Genomic DNA, 22,012 nt, shown 5'->3' on the forward strand with positions numbered 1-22,012 from the left:
GTTACTTCGGTTGAAAATTCAGAGTAATGATAATAAATGCAAATATGTAATTTTATTTGACTAATTTATAAGAAATAAGAGCTAATTTATGTTGTTATTTAAATATATGTTAAGAATGATATGTCTTAATAAAGCCGCCAATTTTTTGGAAGTCAATTTACTCTTTAGCTATTTTTGACAGACCGGTCATTCGTTTTGGGAAAGGAAAGCAAGGAATTAACCAACTAGAGAAAGATCAAGAATTGTGATGGTTGTAATCGTTTCTCTTTTTTTGAACTCCTTGGGGTCTCTCTCTTTTGTCTTCTATGGCTAGTTTAAGACTTCTTCCTATAATTGGTTCTGATTATCAGAGCAGTATAAATAACCTTGTTCTCTGAGATAGTACATAGTACAGAATATTATTGTGCAAGTATCTGACCTTCTGCGATAGACGGTAGAGAGGATGGAATTTGTAAATAAAGGAGGTTTTGAGGTAACTTATTTCAAATACTAGTACAAATTCATGAAATAAAAAATCCACGGGTGCTCGACAATCCTTTTTCTATCAGTAGTACATTGGAGATCAAAGGAAATTTTCATCATGAAATCAGTAATATATTTTCTCAGGCTGAAAAGAAATTTCTGCCTTTTCCTTTCATTTTAAACCATTGAGAATATAATTCACATTTTCATCTAATACTCCCGGACAATCCATGGAGCGATACATCTAACTCCGCGTTATTAATTTTAAATAATACTCCAGAAGAAGTTCCTTGTCATCTTCACTTACCATACTTCATTGTCTCTTTCTCAAAACCAATTGTAGGAAATTGCTTAGCATAATCCTCTACTTCAAGACGGAGATTAGCAATCTTGGATTGAATTTGTTCATCTGATTGCATGGCTGTCACAAAATCCTTCAACTTTGTACCTGAAATTGATAAACCAACAAGAATGGTTTACAAGACATAAAACAAATGCTATGTTTTTTAAACTGAAAATATAACAGACAAAAGTCAGAAGGTAAGGTAGGCTCAACCATTGGTATTTTCCTTAATCTGTAAGGCTAACTTGACAGCTGCATCAAAGTATTCAGCTACTTTTTTAAAATCTTCCTCAACAAATCCCCTAGATGTGAGAGCAGGGGTTCCTGAATCACAAGATAATATTCATTAACAAGTAATATAGATGCACTAGTATCCATAAAATGAACGAGAAACAGACTGTACCCATCCGAATGCCACCAGGAACCATAGCAGATACATCCCCTGGAACGGTATTTTTATTGGCAGCTATATGAACTGCTTCTAGTACCTTCTCAACCCTGGAACCATCAATGCCCTGCCAAATAGCACACATTGAAAACTTTGTTCCCTTGGTGCTATAAAATTTAAAATATTACACATGAAATTGGATCAAATAAAAATATAACAATTTTTACTATCTCGGTTTACCATATCTTAACCACCAAATCTCATCACTGGAAAATTTTTATAAAATAACTGGGTCACTTCACAAACATCCGACAATAAAATGCTCTCAAAAGGTTTGGAATGTTTCTAGTAGTTTGGGTTGGTAGAATAACTATAATGAGACATGTTATATGCCAATTTCTAACTATTTAGGAATAAGATACAAAGTTAGCATAACTATCACATTAAGAGTATCAATGTCTACTGGGTTTAAAGTCTCTAAAGAGAAAAATATCTTCCAGTGCAATCTCAATAAAATTTTCTTTACTTAAAAAAATATAAAAAAGTCTCAGTCAAGTATGTATGTCAAAGTATTCCACGTTCCATACAAAATAGAAAGAATGAAGGCATAACAAATTAACTATCTTCTGAAGCCAATTTGTCCATAATAATAGCTGATTTTCCATTCTCCCCAAGTGCCCAACATATGATTTAAACCACGCATGAAAGGCTGGTCTGAACAGGTCTATTTGACATTTAAAAACAATTTGACACTATCTGGGTTTAATTTTGAGACAAGAACATAACCAATAGTTTTTCAGAGCAATTGATCACAACATTTACCTTGTTTCTCAAGTTCACTAACACTAAATGGTTATCAGTTCCACCAGATACAAGGTCATAGCCTTTCTCTAACAAACTCTGTAAGTTGAAACAACAAAGCAGGGTCAGCTATAATTGAATAAATGGTCAGGCTAAACATCTAGTAGAAGATATAACTAATAACAAGTTTGTAATGAGTTTAGGCAACGTAGTGCATCATACAAATGGCATATGGCCTTCATTTTACCTGTGCAAATGTTGCGCAGTTGCTAAGTACTTGCTCTTGGTAATTCTTGAATTCTGGTGTCATAGCCTACATTTACAAAAATGAAGAAAGAACTGAACTTACATCAGTGTGACAACAAAAGATGTAGAAGAATGATTATAATGCTTATGGACAAATACACTTTGCCAGGAAAACTATAATCACTACAGTTTCTTGGACTAGTCAATAAAAGAACCTGCTTCAGTGCAACAGCTAAGCCTGTAATAGTGTGATTGTGTGGACCACCTTGAAGTCCAGGAAAAACAGCCTGATTTATTTTGTCTTCATAGTCATACAACACCTGAAGAAGCATTCAGCAAACACAGAACCATTCAGGTTACTCAGATTCGAAATGGTTAGCAATGAAAACAAAATGATCCTAATTCAGCCCTCAAAGCAAGCTCAAGTGCAAAAAGTATTGATCAAGTCATTATAAGGGGTGCTTTGCGTATATTCCCAAACAATGTAAATCTTAACACAAATTCTCATACCCAAGCCTAGACATCAAGAGCATAACGTTTGCTAGATTGGAAATCTCAAAATCATCCAACATAAAGTTTGACATAGGATTTGATAAAATGTCAGGATTGATAAAAGACAGGGAATAACTCAAAGCTAGGATATCTAGGAGGATTGATCAAGCCACATCTATTACCCTCTACTCTGCCGATGTGGATCTTAACACATCCATCCAAAATACTGAGAAAATGTTGAAAGAAAAAGTATTAAACATATCAATGAGCGTTTATGAACACATCCTACAACTACTACAAATTGAGGAACTTATATTAGGATAAAAAGTACTTTACAAAGGTGGTTGATTGTAAGTGAAAATGTTAACTTCTTAAATTGAAGGATCACAAGGCACAAACACAATCATATAACCTTACCAATACAAAAACAAAAATTTGATTTTGTTACTTAAACCCCCTGAAGTTGGTTTATTTTTCACTTAAACACCCACCCCATAGAGTATGTTCAACCCCCGGAGTTTGGCTTCAAGTGCAGTAACGTTAACATTCATGAAATTAAACAACACAAGGGTTATATGATAACAAAAAAACTTCAGTGGAGTAAGTTTGTTTTACTCTACTTTTCAATTCCTTTTCTCTAGTAAAACATTAAATTTATAGTTTAAAACTCACTTCCTTCCCTTGCTTGTTTATTTCTTTCACACCCTTCCTGAAAAAAATCATAGCCCCACGTGGTCCACGAAGTGACTTGTGTGTTGTGGTTGTTACAATATCTGCATAATCAAAAGGAGAAGGAATAACACCTGCAGCAACCAATCCACTGATATGTGCCATATCAGCCAACAGAACTGCCTTCTGCTTATCACATACCTAAAAGAATTCAAGCATAAAAGATTCAGTATCATCACTAAATTGTTCAAAATATTAAATACCCAAGTGTCTGTAGCAGATATAATATACCTTGCGAACACGTGCATAATCATAAAGGCGAGCATAAGCACTAGCACCAGCAACTATTAATTTTGGCCTAAAGAGTGCTGCACTTTTCTCCAACTGCAAATATTAAGAAAAGAAATTATATACAAATTTCAACCAACCAAGGTAAGCAAAAATCAAGATCATGGTTGGATCGTGAAGGACTCCTAAAATTTTAATTCGTGAATATATATATATATATATATATATATATATATATATATATATATATATATATATATATATATATATATATATATATATATATATATATATATATAATACTATATGGGATAGTTGAACTTGAACCGAAGTGACCAAAGCTCTTTTCATTAAGAAGTGAATTTCCCAAGGTCCTATCATTGGGTAGAACTGTTCTAGTGAATGCAACATAGTGGCGCTCAGGGATTCAGTTATCTCAATCATGACAATGAAGTAAAATGGCATCTGTGTCAAATTTGATTTGACGTGTCCGGCCCAGATCGCACAACAACAACTTTATTTGCACAAAGCACAAGAAGGGTGTGTTGTGATGATGGGTATGTAGGTAAGACCAATATTAAAGTTTTTCAACTGCGTGCTCCTCCGCCTGTTAGGAAGGCGTCTTACCTTACTCAGGTAGTTAAAACCACAAGTGTTAATTGAGAATGATCCTATTTGCATGTTCTTGGTGAATCACAGAATCTTGTTGGACGATGGTAGATGTCCAAAGCCCCAAGTAAGAACCAGCAAGCAACCTACTTACCTCATTTCTATGTTTCCAAAATCCCTCCTAGCCATTCATAATAAAATGGTTTCATAAACAGGTGCTTAAGTGAATAGTCTACTTTATTCAGTTCCATTAGGAATTTTGGGAAAAGCCAAAGAAGACAGCCAAGATTGAAAGAAAGAGTTTTCTACACTAATATATATATATATATATATATATATATATATATATATATATATATATATATATATATATATATAATTAAAAAAAATGTCACAGTTGCAAGTGAAGGAGAAAAAAGTGAAACCATGATGGAAAGAAAAAAAGTGAAACCATGCAAGATCCCACTCTAACACGATCTTGCATTGGCTCTAAATCATACATGGTGAGTGGAATCATGTAGTTACACATTTTAAAGCACAATTTGGACTACACTGCCACCAACAATATGCATGAAACAAGATCTTTGCAGATAAATGTGAATTGCCACCAACGATATGCATGAAACAAGATCTTTGCAGATAAGTGTGAATCTAACCCTTCATAAATCCAGACAAATGTTTTTTCCCCCTTTGCAATAAATACTCTTAAGTAGGTAGAATTCAAGCTTAACTCAACTTCATACACTAATATAGTATAACTTAGCCTTATTTTTAGTCAATGTTGTACTTTAAAACACACTTCTAACGTCGAGGACTAAACATCTCAAGTAGGGGCTTGGAGAACCCGATAGTATGTGATACAATAGGTTTAACAAACTTGACTGTAATAAGCTTTGTATGGCTCTCATACCATTGTAAGATAGTCAAAGTTAGGCCAAATTCAACTTCACAAAAACTGGTTTGTAAGGTGAAGTTTACACGTTCTTATATACTATAAAGTGTCTAGCTGATGTAGGCTCTTTAACAAATACTTTATGCTATAAACAAGAATAGATGGTAGAACAATGAATATCACGGCAATCTGCTACTAAGAGAGCATAATATTTCAATCTTGATCGTGAAATGATTAACTATTGAAAGATTTGAACAAATATATTCTCTCCTCTATGGTCCTAGTCCTTTCCCATTAGCCAATTCAGCATCTGTCCACCAAATCTTCTCCTACTACATTCTTTGTCCCTAACATACACCTTAGATATTTTTATTGGCAGCGGGGATCAATTAATATATATCTAAAATTCAGTCACTGCAATATTTCATAGGATAATGATTTTATCAAGAAAATCTTTACCAGCACATTCTGTAATTAGCATCAAGTAAAAGAAAAATATTCAACTCATTGGAAAAAAGATAACAGTGAGTACCAACTGAAATAGAAGCAGTTGGAGTACTTAAAAGTTTCTCAATAAAAAAGAAATATTCACTATACACAGAATACAATGGTACCTACCTACCTGGTCATAATCGATATAACCAGTGCTCTCATTCAATCTGTATGGCATGGTTTCAAAGAATATTGATACAGCTGATATCTTCTTGGTGTCAGTCTGCATGAAACAAACATATCAAAAACTTGTGTACAAGGAATAAATAAAATAGGGTTGTAAGGAGGAATAGCAAACGAAAGATTGTGAGAGGTTAGATTTCAGACAACACTGTTCTTTTGATTTCATAAGGTGCTGATATTTCTCAAAACGTTCCAGTCCTATTGAAATATTTTACATTACTCACAATCTTTGAAATCATCTAAAAAAGTAGTTCAGTGAGAATTGATTTTAATCATAAAAGTTTGAGACTGGAAGATGATTTTTAAATTTTTATCTTTAAATTTCTACCTCCCTCACCTTTTTATGTGGAAAGCTTTTTTTCTTAGCTTCCTTGGGGATTTCTGTTCATGGATATCTTAAGGGTGTTTCTAGGTGTGAAATTTAAAATGATTGGGTTTATCTTTCGAATTAATTTGTTTAGTCTTCCTTTCTTTACTGGAGAGCAATTTCATAGCATCGGAAGGAGTCCTTTTTTAAATTCTCCTTCTCAACGAAAATTTCTCTTATCTACAAAATGAAACAAAAATAAAGCCTATTGATCACTCAGTACCTATTTATTTGAGAAAAAAGGGGCGAATGACCTAATATGAGCTATTGCCATGGCATTCATTCATCGCGTCTTTATTGCAAACTTGATAACATTATCAACTCAAGGTGGCAGGTACAATGAGCACAACTGATAATCAGAACTTAACCTGATAACCATGCGATAGATGCCCACCATGGGGAAGATCCAGGGCCATAATTCTCTCATGAGGTTTCAATAAAGCAGTGTAAACTTGAAAGTTAGAAGGGGATCCGGATAATGATTGCACATTGACTGTCAAAAAGCAGAGAACATTAGATTCTCGAAGAAAGCACATTATCAAAATTGTGTTCCCCCAAATTATGGAGGAAAATACTAGAAAAAACAAATGAATGATCCAAAGAAAGAATAACACAGGTTCAAACATTTATCCAACAAGGCAACAAGCAAGCTAAAATAATATGCATCAAATTTAAAAAGCAGAAGAGCTTTACACATTATCCATTCATATTAATGAATTTCTATCACATGTTGTTTTACTCCAAAACCAATGTTTATAATCAATGTGTTAAGTACATGAACTGTCCAATATAAAATGAATTGAAATAATCCTTCACTATATTAAAAAATTCTCGAGGATAATCAATAATCCTTCAGTGTATATTAAAAACTTCTCAAGGATTATCACTTAATATACAAATTTCTTCAATCAGGTATAAAATTGAAAAGTGGAAAGAGTGACGACTACATTAAGGGAACCAGTACAACTGAAACCATTGTGGCATGGTCATAGTTATTCAAAACAAGCATTCAGTAGGTAGGTCTTAAAAGATAAGACTCTCCTCAATCACTATAAGACGGAAGAAGATAAATCTTAAACCTAAAAATAAATGTTTCTCTAGAGAATGAAGAACTCAAACCATAAGTCACTTTCTTTCGTGGGTAGAAGAAAGGAAAAGAACAGTAGCTTATAGTAGCAAAATAATTACTTCCAGAAACTTGAGTGCTGAACCCCAATATATACATAAGGAGACCTAAAGTTCTTCCTGATTCTCACTATTTTTTCTAACTGTCAATGATAAGTTACTAAATAGAACTATCAGATTAAGCTAAAATGAAAGTTGGATGTGGGAAATGACTCTCTAATGTTCACTTTAGAAGTAATTTGATGTTTTCTCTCTATATAGATAAATAATCAACAAGCTAGGAAATAAAAAAAAATAAAAAAAAGGAATTAAATGTCAATCAATTCTGTTGAATATTTTACTTCAATAATAGATGGTTGTTTTGTTTACAAAAAAAATCACTTAAAATATCCATTTGCACACAGCAAAGGATTAATATATCAGGATGTACACCCAGGGAGAATCTGGCACAAAAACAATAAGGTTCCATATTTAGTTTCCTTGTTTCCTCACTTTTTAACAGAACTAGTAGGATACACCATCTTGTAATCTCATGCCATGTTTTACTTTTAAATGCACGGAACATAAAACAAAACCCTGTCTCCTGTTCTAAGACATCTATAAAGCACAAACACGTATACTAGTTCTTTGAATGATTAACAACAGAGAAAGATCTCCTGTTCTAAAACATCTATAAAGCACAAACACGTATACTAGTTCCTTGAATGATTAACAGAGGAAGATAACAGCTCTTTTAATCTAAGTGATCTCCAACAACGATATATTAGCAACGCTCCCAAAAAATCCTAACCGTCACAAAAAAGAAGAAGAAAACTAACAACTAAGCAAAACAAAAACCACAATGTTCCCAATTTCTTCTTCACAATACCTCAACATGCACGAGACCACTCTAGATCCGAATAATAAGGAAACTCAAATTGCTTAACATTAGACTGGCGTGCTTACGTACCTCCCCATTTAGCTGGATCCAACCGAAAAGCTTCAAGCGCACGCTTCTGACATAATGTCTCGGCCATGTCAATGTACCTAAACGCCGAATCATGCACGTAACTCCAAAATCAGCACACCGAACATACGATAAATTTCAGAATCCGAAACAAAAACGTTCATAACCAGATCAACATACTCATTTCCTCCATAGTATCTAGCTCCTGGATATCCTTCGCTGTATTTATTTGTCATCACCGATCCAACGGCTTGCATCACCGACAGCGACGTGAAATTTTCGGAAGGAATAAGTTCGAATCCCTGGCATTCCATACAAACAAACGTCAAACAAATTCAAACAACAATCCAACGAAAAATCAGAAACGTTTTTCATCAATCCAAAGCAAAGCACGCTAGAACAAAACTTTGATTCACCTTCCATTGGCGCGCTTTCTCGAGTTCGATTATGTCAGCGATCTCGGGATCCACAACCTCGAGAGGATCATTGAGCTGCTTCGTCCACTGCGATTGATAGAAGTCTTCAATCAGGTACGAACAAAATATTTCAATTAGATGCGAACGAAAATTTTCAATTAAAATCTGAATTGGCTTACATCTGCGCGAGATTTCTCTTTTTCGTGAGCGGAGAGCGAAGACGACTGCAACAAAGCACAGAATATTGCGATTCCAAAACAAAAACAGAGAATGAAAGAAAATATATACAGAGAGCGAGAGAGAGATAGTACCGTGCGATAAATGGAAGTGGCGTTGGAGAACGGTTTGTTGATGGTGGAGGAAAGTCTGCGAAGTGCCATGGCCATTGAGACACGATACGAAGCGACACTTTGTTTTCTCTCTCGCAACCGGAATTGTATGTATTATAGAGGTTGGTATATAAGTGTTGAGGGTGGGTGAGTGAGAGTGAGAGCGGGTGAGTGAGGTTGGTGGTGTGTTCTTTTGCACTATGTGGGTCCTGATAGGGACATTCAGCACTTGCAAACGTGATTGGATTTCACATTAACACCGCATCATAATGACCAAGGGGCGCCTTCACACCACATTTTTTTTAATTCCTCCTTCTTTCTTTGCACTCACTCAGTTATACCATAAATTCTTGTCAGTTATTTTGTGTGATTTTATAACAAAAAATGTATTTTCATATTTTCAGTTAAGTACGGTGAAAGTCGTTATATCTATTAATGAATTTGACTCTTAAATTTAAAAATATAGGGATTTATGGTGAATCAAAATTCAGATTTCCAATTAAAGAAATATTATTTGTTTGACTGTGGCTCAATCAATATTATCTCAAAAGGAAAATATTGTTAATAACAAAGTCACTATATATTCTTTGTGAGAAGTAGGCATTATAAGATTACCAAAACTTTTTGTAATTTAAAATGCAATGAATTTGACCTACTTGACCTACTTGTTAAATAATTAGGTAGTGTCTTTCTTTTGGTGCTAGAATTCTGTTTGCGATAAAACCGCTTAAATTTAATTAAGTCTTCATGTTCTTTACAGACTTGCTTATTTTTATTTTTTTTCTAATAAGTATTTAAAAATTTTATATTTTTTATTAGATTTTTATGGTTTAATTTTTTATTAAGAGATTGGTCCGACTATTATGTATCTAGATGGAAAGAAAAGTGAAAAATGAGAAGTTTTTGATGGTTTTTTCTTCCTTCACCACCTCCCGTTTTTCTTCCTATCCCCCCTTACACTACAGGAAATTCATTGATTACCGGCGGGCTATTAGCGACGGCCCTTAGGCCTTCGGTAAAGTTTGTTTACCGAAGGATTTTCCGAGGGTTTGTAAAGTAGTACATAATTGGAGGATTTTGGCCATCGGTAATCGACATGGGACATTATCGAAGGAACTTGACCTTCGGTAAGTGGTTGGTGTATAAGAAAATTTTTCCCTCCCCCATATTTCGCGAAAGCTCTTCTTCCCCCAATATTCAGAATCTCCCAACTCTTTCTTCCCCTAAGTCCTTCTCCGAACTCCTTGTACTGCTTGTGCACACTGTTCCCTCCACCATCATTGCGCTCCAGCCTCATCGTTCACTCAAGGAAGCCATCTTCGTCGTTCGGCCGACCATTCCAAGAACGTCCTTAGAGTCATCTTCTCGAAGGGTCTGGGTCGTTGGCTACCGGTGTTCGCCTGCGTTAGCTGCCGGAGTTCGCCGCTCACATTATTATTAGGGCGAAAATCAGGTATTCCCTCTCACATTTTCATTTCGCATTACATTTGCCCTCCCTTCTCTGATTTCCCCAATCTAAGAATCGTCACAATTATTTGGTCCAAGGGTCGTAGGCGCGGGGTGCTGGAGTTCGCCTCCCTCTATTGTGCTTCAACCGCAACGTGAGCTCGTGAAGCGCCATTGCAGTTCAATCGTGCCTCTGCAAACCTGTATTGGCCTGAACTTCACTTCCGTTTTGAGGACTCCTGTTCGGGACACTTCACTCGCGAGGTAATATTCCTTCGTTCCCCACCTGAAACCCTACAAATATGAGGTACATGTGTTGGAAATGTGGTGTGGTGTGTGATTCTGTATTGTTGTGATTATTGAATTGTTGTGATTATTGAATTGATGAATTTGTAATTGTATAATGAGAAACATGAGATTCTGTTCCATTTATCTTCTTTCATTTGATTTGCCTGATCTTGTTTCTGGTTTCTAGTTCTAAATAGGAATGTAGGTTAGTTATTGTGTTCTCATTCAAACAATCAAACATGAGACAACCATAAGCATAAAGAGTTTATTTATGAATGTACATATACCTTGAGGTGCTACGGAACTCATAGAGCTTGCCACGGTTGGAAAAAATGATGAGGGCAACCTCAGTATCACAAAGGACTGAGAGCTCATATAGGCATTGTTGAGCAAGCCATTTCTTCTCTTGGCAAATGTGACTTGCCTGTTGATTTGGTTCTTTATTCTCTTCAGTTAAACCCTCCCTCTTCCCATCTCTATTTTCTCTGTCTACATCTCTTAAAAACACACACTCTTTCTTGCTCTGGAAACTCTCTTTCTTGTATTGGTTAATAGAAGATTGTGCTTTCTTAAATTGACTCTTTGCTTAGGGTACCGAAAGGGATAAAACAGTAGTGCAATAGAGGAAACCTGAAAAAGGTTCCCTTATGTTTTTTTTTCATCTCCCTACCGTATACCCTCCATAATATGTGTAATCAGCTTACTAACTTACCACAATTCGACACCTCAACTTTTTGTGTAAATGCTACACACATTTACTACTTCATTCAACTTTGTTTAAGCTTCAATAGGAAATGTATATTGAGTTAGTAGGTTATGTTCACTAGCAAAATACCTTTTGATCTAAATGTTTGTTAAGTTGTATTCTATCTAATGTATATTCATTATATAATTGATTTTGGATTGTAAAGTTTGCAATTTGAGCATGTATGAATTGTCTATTTTGATGATAGCCTTAATGGGAAATAAATTGTGCAATTTGAGCATAGAAACTTATGTTGATGTTGTTTTAGTTTGCTGCTGATTGATCTATCTAAAAGACTATAGCCTTGATGGGAATCAGCCTTTTCCCCTAAACCTAAACTTAAAATAACTCACAAAACTGAATAACAGTACACAATGAGCATATAGGAGGAGAGGTTACTTGTTAAGTAACCCTACCGTTCAACCTTTCCAAAATAACTTTCTGTCAAAGTTATTCACTGTTTCCCCCTGAAATTGGCTTGCATAATACTCCTACATATGAAATAAGGAAAGAGTGAGTAGAGGAATTGCCCATTATTGCAATATAGATGTCGTGATTACACTAGATCAATGATAGAAGTGAATGTTAATGAGCCTATTTGGAAGTAGAAGCCCACTCTATAAGTTATTACAATGTTTGATGGTGCACTTGGAATTGCTTGAAAAGCATTTTTCCAAGCCACTTTAAGTTGAAAATGAACACAAAATGGAAAGAAATTACAAAGGTTCCGTGATACCAAGCCAAATTTACAATGCAATGTTGGTACAATGAAATAAAGCCAAGTGTGGCTGCTAGTTCAGATTGGTTGAAGACCAAATGTGATGTGTTTTTGCTGCTGAAATGGTTGTTGGACCAGCAATGTTAAAGTGCTCTTGGAGTCCAAGCTTGAAGCCCTTTTAACACCTCATCCACTTCCTAAGATGCTACCCCCTTGGAGCAAGTAATCTGAGGTAGAAATAGTGCACCAAAACGTTACAACACCAAATCAAACACTAAACCAGTCAACAAACAAATCAGCTGCTGCACCAGGATTTAATTTTCGCAGTACAGTTTTTTGGCACAAATTTGAAGGCAAACAAGTTGAATTCAAGTGAATTTAAGCTTGGAATAACAGAAGGGACACAAAAGGAACCTAGTAGAGGCACTAGAACAGATTAAACAAGCAAGAAAAGACTCAAAAAGTGATGAAATTGTGTGCTTCGAAACTGTTTGATAAAATTCAAAACTGTTTGACAAAATGCCCCAAAGAACAACATATTTTGTGTTTCTTGTTTTTGACCTTTCAAATCTGGATTGTAGGGTTTAAATTGCTTTTTATGATTGCTATACACTTGGATAAGCATATAAATGTAATTGGAAACTTAAACCCAACTTTTGCCAATCCAAAAATGAAAATTAGAATATGAGTAATGCCAAACAACACAAAAGAAACATTCTGCACCAGAAATATGACTGGAAATTGGTGGTTTCAGTGTCAAAATTGATTGGCAGTGGTGCAAAGGCTTAAGTGAGACATCAAAAAAGTGTATATCATCATTGTGAACATGTTTAAATTCTGAAACAGCAAAGAAACATTCTGCATCCGAAAATGAATGGTCCACTTCCAATTTTAAGAAAAATTGATGGTTTAAATGGTGATTTGGCACATTGGTTGGAAAATGACCAAATGAACAGTATGTAGAAGTTTTAAATGGTCAAATAAACTGTTCCTAATGTTCACAATGCACAGAAACAAGGGGAGGCAACAATTGGCAGTGGCTGTTGTTATTTATGCAAAATAAAAGCAGCAAAACTGCACCAAAATGAGAAATGTAGGAAAAAAATTGGAAACTGCAGTGGTGAAAATGAACAGCAGTGATTCAAATGTTCAAATGCCACTTCAAACAAGTTTGTATCATCATATGGAATATGTTGAAGCACTTAAACAGCCACAACAAAGTCCATATCAATTTTGACTGGTTTAGTTCCAAATTTAACCAAATTTGATGACTAAAACTATAATTTGATACAAAGGCCGGAAAATTACCATATGAACAGTAACAACAGGTTCCAAATGGCCAATTATACTTGCACAAACAGTCAATCAGCACAGAAACACATTGCAGCAACAATTGATAGTGGTAGTTCCCAAAAATGCAGAAAAATATACTAAAAATTGTTGCAGCATGAAGAAAACAGCAAGTTCAAAGCTGGATGGATCAACAAACATGCAAGAAAGGTCCTAAGCAACTACATCTAGCTTTAGAAATTGAGCTAGGGAAATAGCACATGGCCTAAGACACACAATGACAACAGCACGGTGCAAAGCTGGATTAAAACAGTGACATGTAAAACAGATTTTGGAATCAACTCAACCATTCATTTTTCAATTCTGTGATTGATTGGAGTTGCTATCACTTGAGACATGCTTAAAATCATAAAAGAAACTTGTCTCAAGCTTTAGACACAACAAAACTGAGCAGAAACAGTATTGACCAAAGCAGACCAGAAATTGAATTGGAGAATTGTGAAACAAAGACAACACAAGCTACTAAAAGTAGGCAACTCAGGTATGCATTTTGCATTTTAGTGATTAACAAGAGTTGCTACTACTTGAAACATGTTTAACAATAGTAAACACACTTGTACCAAGATTCAAAACCACAAAATCTGACCAAAAACAGTAAGCACAACTTGAAACCAGTGAAGAGTGTTGATGCAAATTTTTAAAACTGGAAACAATGTTTGCAATGCTATTAGCTCAAATGATCAAAGCTGGACATGGTGCCATTGCTTTTCATGACCAACATAGAGCAGAAATTGCTTTAACCACAAACAAAATCGAAAAACCAAAAGCGGGACAGAATCAAACTAATGTAACAGTAAAACAATGCAGTAACATTGCTTGTCTAAGACTTAGATAAGGAAAGAGTTTTGGAAATCTTTATTCTACTTCCCTTTCTTTAGTCTTAGTTGTAGTTGATACTTCTTTGGATGGGAAGTCCCTAAAGGGGTTGCCATCAAAACTGTATTAAAGTAGTAACCAAAACAGTAAAAAAACTATCTACACAAGTTTTAAAACATAAAAGAAAGATAGAAATGAGTGCACAATTCGAAAATACAAAGAAATAGAAGATTTGACTATTTATGGACCTAAGATTACACTACACCATGGTAAATTTGGTAAGAATGATGATGTGCAATCTGTAAAAGACGCCTAAAAGTGTGTACACAAGTTGTTACCTCCTAGAAATGACTAAGAATGAACTCAAGAATTGATTCCTAACACACTTTCTTGAAATCACTACTAAAACCTCAAAAGGGCTACTAGAAATGCACTAGAATGGTCAAATTTTGATGATTGCACTAAACTAGCCTAAGAAACTTCAAACAAACTGTCCTAACAAGTTTAGGATGGTAAAACAATGCTAATTAGAAAGTCACACTACAAAAACAACTTAGAACTCAAAATATGACACCCTAGAACCTAAAACTAATTAGTAGAATACACTAAAAGTGGTCATAATGCATAGTGTAATAAAGTAGTAACCAAAACAGTAAAACAACTATCTACACAAGTTTTAAAACATAAAAGAAAGATAGAAATGAGGGCACAATGAGATGATACAAAGTATACAAAATCAAACAGCACTAAAAATGAAAACTGGACCAGTAAAATGACTTTAAAAGTGTGCTTTGAAACCCAAAAATGATTGGCAGTGTTTGTAAAGCTTAACTGATGATTCAAGCAACTTTATATCATCAATTTAAAGGTGTTTAAACATTGAAACAACAACGAATCACAGTACACTCGAAAATCACTAATTCACTTCCAAATTTAAGCAAAATTAATGATTTAGGAAGTGATTTTGCATGTAGGATCAAATTTGACCAAATGAATAGTGCACACAGGTTTGAAGTGGTAAAATAAACTTGTTCAAACATTCACAATGCACAAAAACAAGCAGATGCTACAAGTCAGACCTGCTATAGCCAATTATGCAGCATTTTTAAACCAAAATTAGCATTAGAAGTTTGAGTTTTTAGTGACTAAAAAGTGTACTTTTAAGGTGAGATATTGTCATTTCACCTAATGTAGACTCATTCTAAGGTATGTAAACATCCTAACAAGTCTAACTTAGTGAAATCAAGGTAGGAAAGTAGTGAAAAGCAAAGAATTACCTCAAACTCAAAGTTTGAGTATTTAGAACCTAAAAAGTTTGGGTATTTTAACTAATGTGATTGTCAGTAGATACTTTTATAGCTATTTGATTGCCTAAATTATGTTAATATGTATTATATATCCATGCTTTTATAGATATTTGATTGCCTAAATTATGTTGATGTCTATATTGTATGTTCATGTATATTGTCTTTCATTTATTAGGCTACAACTTGATTAAGTTAAGTAGTCATTTAAAATCCTATCGTACTACACACATTCTCAATGCAATGAGAAGGGTAAAAATACTATAAACACTTAGAACCTACAAAATATTTGGAAGTACTCAAGACAAGAGAACTTCAGTAGTAATAAGTTGTCTCCTCCAACTTTAATACACAACCCCTTAGGATGTCTTAGGCATTTCAATACTGAGGACTTCTCTTTGCATGCCCTTATTGAATACCTATGACAATAGTGTTCAAATTGCCTTCCATGTTCGACTTGAGTAGTAATAGGTTTATTACTTATGTCACATGGAGTGTTGCTGTTTTGGCTAAGTTTTTATTTGTTTGGCTTGTCACAGAACATGGCCCATTTTCCCAACCATCGTGGATGGATGTACGACCGTTGTTATAGTGGAAGGAGAGGTTTGAAGGAATCTTTTGTGATCGGAGTTGAAGAGTTTGTGGAGACGGCCCGACGATATCAATATTATGCCCTTGATGTGGGGATTCGATGTCCATGCATGAAGTGCGAATGTACAAGGATTTTGAAAGATCATGATGTCAAACTTCACCTTTACCAAAAAGGGTTCATGCCTAATTACACGGTTTGGACATTTCATGGTGAAGAAATTCCTTCGACCTCCACTCCAACTGAAAAGCGGCTTGCATCAGGTTCGAATACTATTGTACATACATCTGAGATAGATCAATTTGCCTATATGCAAGAGATGGTCGACAATGCTCTTCGTCACCATGCTGAACAAGAAGCAAACGATATTCATGATGAAGAGCCTCCAAATGAAACCACTCAGAGGTTTTACAATTTACTGACAGAGGCAAATCTACCTGTATTTGAAGGTTCATCTGAGTCAAAATTGTTAGTGTGCATTAGACTCATGGCTGGGAAATCTAATTGGAACGTTCCCATTCAAGCAGTGGACTTCTATACAAAATTGATGTTAGATTTGACACCACTAATCAATTTTATGCCGAAGAATTATTACCAAGCCAAAAAATGTGTTTCAAAGTTGGGATTGGAAGTCAAGAAGATTGATTGTTGTGTTAATGGATGTATGTTATTCTATGACAATGACAGTGGCAAAAATGATGCATTGTTGGTTGAATGCAAGTTTTGTGGCTCACCTCGATATCATACGATGCATGCTGGACGGAGGCAAAAAAAACCAATTCCCTTAAAGTCGATGTTCTATTTGCCTATAATTCCAAGATTACAAAGAATGTTTACTTCAATGCAAACATCAGAACACATGACATGGCATGATGGTAACAAAACTAAAGGATTTTTGCGTCATCCTTTTGATGGTGAAGCTTGGAAGAACTTCAATCGTAAACATCCATCCTTTGCTAGTGAACCGCGTAACGTCAGACTTGGTCTATGCTCTGATGGGTTTACCCCGTACATTCAGGCGTCTGCATCACCATATTCATGTTGGCCCGTGATAGTTACCCCATACAATATACCACCTGAGATGTGTATGACAAAGCCTTATATGTTTTTATCGTGTATAATACTAGGTCCATCTAATCCCAAATCATTGATTGATGTTTATTTGGAGCCATTGGTTGATGATTTGAAGAAGTTATGGAATGGTGTTTGGACGTATGACGTTTCAAGGAAGCAAAATTTCCTTATGAGGGCAATCTTGATGTGGACTACTAATGACTTCCCAGCTTACGGCATGTTATCTGGTTGGAGCACGCATGGTCGATTAGCTTGTCCACATTGCATGGAACATACAAAGTCATTCCAATTGAGTTATGGCCGGAAAAGTAGTTGGTTTGACTGCCATTGACGGTTCTTGCCCATTGATCACCCCTTTAGAAGAAACAAAAAGGCATTTCGCAAAGGGCAAGTTGAAACAGATATGCCCCCGCCAAAGTTGACTGGATCACACGTTTGGAGATGAGTGAAAGACTATCCAAAAGTCACTGAATCTGGTCAGAATAGGATAGAAGGGTTTGGAGAATGACATAATTGGACTAAAAGAAGCATATTCTGGGAACTTCCCTATTGGAAAGACAACTTGCTAAGACACAACCTCGATGTCATGCACACAGAAAAGAACTTCTTTGACAATGTCTTCAACACAGTTATGAATGTTATAGGTAAGACAAAAGATAATGAGAAAGCAAGAAAAGATTTACCTTTGTATTATGGACGAAAAGACTTAGAGTTGAAGGCGCAAGGTAACGACCGACTATTTAAACCAAAAGCAAATTACACCATGTCAAAAGACGAGGCAAGAATAGTGTGTGGATGGATCAAGGAGCTTAGAATGCCAGATGGATATGCTTCTAACTTGTCCAGATGTGCCAATTCTTCTCATGTCCATGTCTTAATCAATTGCAGTGAAGTTAAGCCGTACCTTGAGTATGTCATCATCCATCTCTTATCTTTCCAACGACACAATTGTTATACACTAATGAATTTCATTTGTACCAGCTCATTTCTTGTAGCTGAGCAAGTCGCAGAAGGAAATACATATGCTAGAATACACTCTGAGTTTCCCCAATGGTTTAGAAATCAGGTCTGTAGTTTTTCCTACGGTTAGAAATCGGTTAATTTGACTCTTGCTTTTATAATTTTTTTAGTGTCTTTGTAGGTTTTTAATCAGGCATTAACTCCCACAATTCAAGAGTTAAGACATCTCTCGAATTGGCCAATGAGATGTGTCAAAGAATGGCACACTTACTTCACCAATGGTTACAAATTCCATACACATGAATGGTCTAAAGGAAAGAAAACATCAAATTGTGGTGTGTATGTGAAGGGCCTAACAGAGGGTTGTTATGATGATTTCTACGGCATCATTCATAAAATATATGAGCTAGAGTACAACAACACTACTTCTCCAAACAGAGTAGTACTTTTTTATTGTGAATGGTTTGATCCTTCTAGAGTTGATCCACGCTTTAATATTGTCGAACTCAACCAGAGATTAAGATATAAACCGTTTGATCCTTTCATTCTACCAACTAATGTCAGACAGGTTTATTATGTGCCATATCCACCATTCCGCAATATTGACAAGCGTGGTTGGGCCGTAGCAATACAAACCAAGCCTAGAGGTCGCATTGACTCAAATGTGGTTGAGGAAGATGTTGCCTACCAACTTGACCAAATGTCACAACCACGAGAAATTATTGAAGTTGAACGTATAACCGCATTGGTCGACCCTAATGGTGATGGAGATGATTTAGAAGCAACAATACAAGGTGATGAAGAACAAGAAGAAGAAGAACAAGAAGAAGAAGAAGAAGAAGAAGAAGAAGAAGAAGAACATGATGATGATGATGACGACGAAGAAGAAGAAGAAGATGATGATGATAATGACGATGATGAAGAAGAAGAAGAAGATGAAGATGAAGATCATGATGACGACGATTAAATGTTGGACATCTATTGTAGTAAATTGAACTATCATTTGAATAGAGTTATCTAAAATACCATCTTAAAAGTTGTATGCAATTATTTATACATTGACTTTAAAAACCATTGATCTTTCCTTATTCATTTCTTTTTTTCCTTTATTTGTAACCATTTCAATGCAGTAATGACAGGACAAGGTTCAGAACGTCCTGATAAAGGAAAGGGGGTAGCAAGGCCTAAAAAGAGGCAACGGCAGGCACCAAAGTATGTACTTAGGGTGCCTGCTAGACTACCTACCATTGCTGCCCCCGGTACATCATCTGTGGGGCCTCCTCCTACCCCTACAATACAGCCTCTTACCCATGCAGTACACCCTTCTCCTACTCCTGCAGCACACCCTTCTACTACCCCTGCAGTAGACCCTCTTCCTCCTCCTGTGATTATAACCCCCACTCCTCCCCCTGTGGTTATTACCCCCACTCCTCTCCTTGACCCTACTTTTATACCTTCCTCATCTTCTATACCGCCTTCTGAGACTGTCACACCATCTGCTGGTCCAGATTCAAGTGGTGATGGTGAAGGTCTTGACCCGCTCCTCCATGATCGACCATGGATTGAGCCGTATGGTAAAGGGTAAGATTTTAATCTCTTCATATAATTTGATCTTTATACCTTACTGTAATTGAAATGACTTTTATTATGCAGGTTTATTCCATCTAGGGTTGCTTCCCAGGCCATCACACGTTCAATTAAGCAACAGTTTTTAAGTCCATGGCCTACTTGGGGAGCAATATCTGATGACGACAAAAAGCCATTCTGGGAGCGCTTTCAGGTGAACAATCAATTAAACTAATTGTCCCTCTTATTATTAGTATGTTCTGTAATCAATGTTTGTTCTCTTTATTGTTACAGATGAAGGTGTAGTGGAAACCTGAACATGAAACTCAGATACACAGAAATTTCCACATGAAAGCATCTCATCGGCTGTCAGAGATGTTTAGGGATGCCCGCAATGCAGGACAACGCCCTTACTGGCTGGGTGAACAAATTTGGAACTCTTTACTGGCTCATTGGAATACAGTAGAGTTTCGCAATAAGTGTGCCAAAGCCCAAAGGAACAGAGCATCTGAAAGGGGTGGCACCCTGCATACTGGTGGGTCGATCACCATTCATGAGCATGCCATTCGTATGGTATAATTTCATTACTGCACTTTTTCTCTCATATATAAGTTATGTATTTTCTATTTCATATGTACATTTCTAATTCTAAATTATGTTACAGGCACAAGCTCTGGGACGTGCGGTCCATGTTGATGAGGTCTTTGCACAGACTCATGTAAGGAAGGACACTAATCAATTCGTTGATGAAAGATCTCGGAAGACTCATGTAAGCAAATAACACTATTACTATTACTAATTTTTCATTTATGTTATTCTATCATTCCCTAACATTGCTTTTAATGTTTCAACAACAAGAATTTTCTACGAGACTTTCACAGGTTAGATCTGAACATGAGTCAGCTCCTACACCGGATGATGCCAGTAATGCAGAAGATGACATCCGTAGGACACAGTGATGGATCGACATCGTTGGTGGGAAGAAAAAGGGACGAGTGTACGGTGCAGGACAACTTGCTGCAAACTATACAACATCGAGAGGAGGTACTCTGAAGCACCAACCTTCTTCTTCCACCACTACTCCTAACGAGGTCGTTCTCCGCCTCACGCAGGCACTGCAACAACGTGACCAGGAGATCACTGATTTGAGAGCAGAGTTTACAAACTTTAAGGCCCTGGTCATGAGAGTGTTGCCTGGTACTTCACAGGATGAATTCAATATCCCTCCGACCCAGCCACAACCCTCCTCGTCACCCGCTGTCCCTCAGCAGCCCACATCAGTCCAACCCTCATCAGTCCAACCCTCATCAATCCAACCCACACCAGTCCAACCATCTATAGAGGAGCAGGATGATGAAGATGGCTCTGATGATAACTATGTACAGTATTAGTTTCATTTTGTTATTAGTTGTTATAGAAACAATTGAATATTACAACATTTGGAGTTTACATCATTTGGATGTTAGATCAGTTGGATGATTTGGATTTTAGAACATCATTATGTTACATTGTTATATGTTATTAATATGAATATGGATTAATGGATGTTCTATGGATATTATTGATCAATGATTGCATCTTTGAGATGCACATTATGCAGGTGTGTATGTGCTTGAAAATTGTTATGCAGGTCTGTTTGTGTATGAAAATTGCTATGCAGGTCTGTTGTTGGTTTCATAATAAATACAAATGTTTCTGACATCTCCCTCGAACTTACCGAAGGCTTTTGCCCTTCGACAAATTCCCACGTTCGCTGATTACCGAAGGCTTTTGCCCTTCGGTAATTACCGAAGCCTTCTACCCTTCAGAAATTACCGAAGGCTTTTGCCCTTCGGTAATTACCGAAGGCTTTTGCCCTTCGGTAATTACCGAAGGCTTCTGCCCTTCGAAAATTACCGAAGGCTTTTGCCCTTCGGTAATTACCGAAGGTTTCTGCCCTTTGGAAATTACCGAAGGCTTCTGCCCTTCGGTAATTACCGAAGGGCGAAAGCCCTCGGTAAATGTTAGCGACAAAGGTATTACCGAGGGCTTTTGGGTCGTCGATAAGCCGTCTGTAAATGTCTTCTACCGACGGTTTTGGGCATTTTCCGAGGGCTTTTGACCTTCGG

At 36.2% G+C, this 22,012-nt stretch overlaps 2 protein-coding genes across 6 annotated transcripts; one reads left to right on the forward strand and one right to left on the reverse strand.

Annotated features, from left to right (window-relative positions):
• Positions 1-448: 448 nt before the first annotated feature.
• On the reverse strand, positions 449-9,249 carry LOC108338307 (serine hydroxymethyltransferase, mitochondrial). Its single transcript, XM_017575102.2, has 15 exons — positions 9,031-9,249; positions 8,899-8,943; positions 8,720-8,806; positions 8,484-8,605; positions 8,307-8,383; positions 6,601-6,725; positions 5,813-5,905; positions 3,693-3,785; positions 3,405-3,602; positions 2,456-2,560; positions 2,242-2,307; positions 2,016-2,093; positions 1,209-1,320; positions 1,019-1,129; positions 449-910 (listed from the first exon to the last, which is right to left on the reverse strand). Exons 1-15 carry the CDS (start codon positions 9,103-9,105, stop codon positions 762-764), a joined length of 1,536 nt encoding a protein of 511 aa, XP_017430591.1. The 5' UTR covers positions 9,106-9,249; the 3' UTR covers positions 449-761.
• Positions 9,250-9,410: 161 nt separating this feature from the next.
• LOC128197711 (proline-rich receptor-like protein kinase PERK8) lies at positions 9,411-21,445 on the forward strand. Of its 5 annotated transcripts, XM_052880097.1 has the most exons (8): positions 9,411-10,501; positions 10,594-10,758; positions 16,255-19,307; positions 19,469-19,919; positions 19,992-20,118; positions 20,199-20,477; positions 20,569-20,673; positions 20,763-21,445. In XM_052880097.1, exons 3-6 carry the CDS (start codon positions 19,136-19,138, stop codon positions 20,208-20,210), a joined length of 762 nt encoding a protein of 253 aa, XP_052736057.1. In that variant the 5' UTR covers positions 9,411-10,501; positions 10,594-10,758; positions 16,255-19,135; the 3' UTR covers positions 20,211-20,477; positions 20,569-20,673; positions 20,763-21,445. The 5 variants fall into 5 exon arrangements, with proteins under 5 accessions (XP_052736057.1, XP_052736058.1, XP_052736056.1 ...); XM_052880098.1 differs by lacking the exon at positions 16,255-19,307 and having other exon boundaries at positions 20,763-21,442; XM_052880096.1 differs by lacking the exons at positions 19,992-20,118; positions 20,199-20,477; positions 20,569-20,673; positions 20,763-21,445 and having other exon boundaries at positions 16,255-18,287; positions 18,360-18,444; positions 18,520-19,608.
• Positions 21,446-22,012: the final 567 nt, after the last annotated feature.

Source organism: Vigna angularis, chromosome 7 (assembly GCF_016808095.1).
Source record: "Vigna angularis cultivar LongXiaoDou No.4 chromosome 7, ASM1680809v1, whole genome shotgun sequence".
NCBI classification, from domain to species: Eukaryota; Viridiplantae; Streptophyta; class Magnoliopsida; order Fabales; family Fabaceae; genus Vigna; species Vigna angularis.

What these genes read in the sequence shown, in the direction of transcription:
- LOC128197711 (XM_052880094.1), top strand. Translation starts at nt 16,258, where the DNA reads ATGGCCCATTTTCCCAACCATCGTGGATGGATGTACGACCGTTGTTAT.
- LOC108338307 (XM_017575102.2), bottom strand. Translation starts at nt 9,105, where the DNA reads ATGGCCATGGCACTTCGCAGACTTTCCTCCACCATCAACAAACCGTTC. An exon ending in GGATCCAGCTAAATGGGGAG is followed by an intron (nt 6,726 to 8,306) that starts GTACGTAAGCAC and finishes GCTTTTTGACAG; the next exon opens with TCAATGTGCAATCATTATCC. An exon ending in TAGTGAACTTGAGAAACAAG is followed by an intron (nt 1,321 to 2,015) that starts GTAAATGTTGTG and finishes GCTATTTGGCAG; the next exon opens with GGCATTGATGGTTCCAGGGT.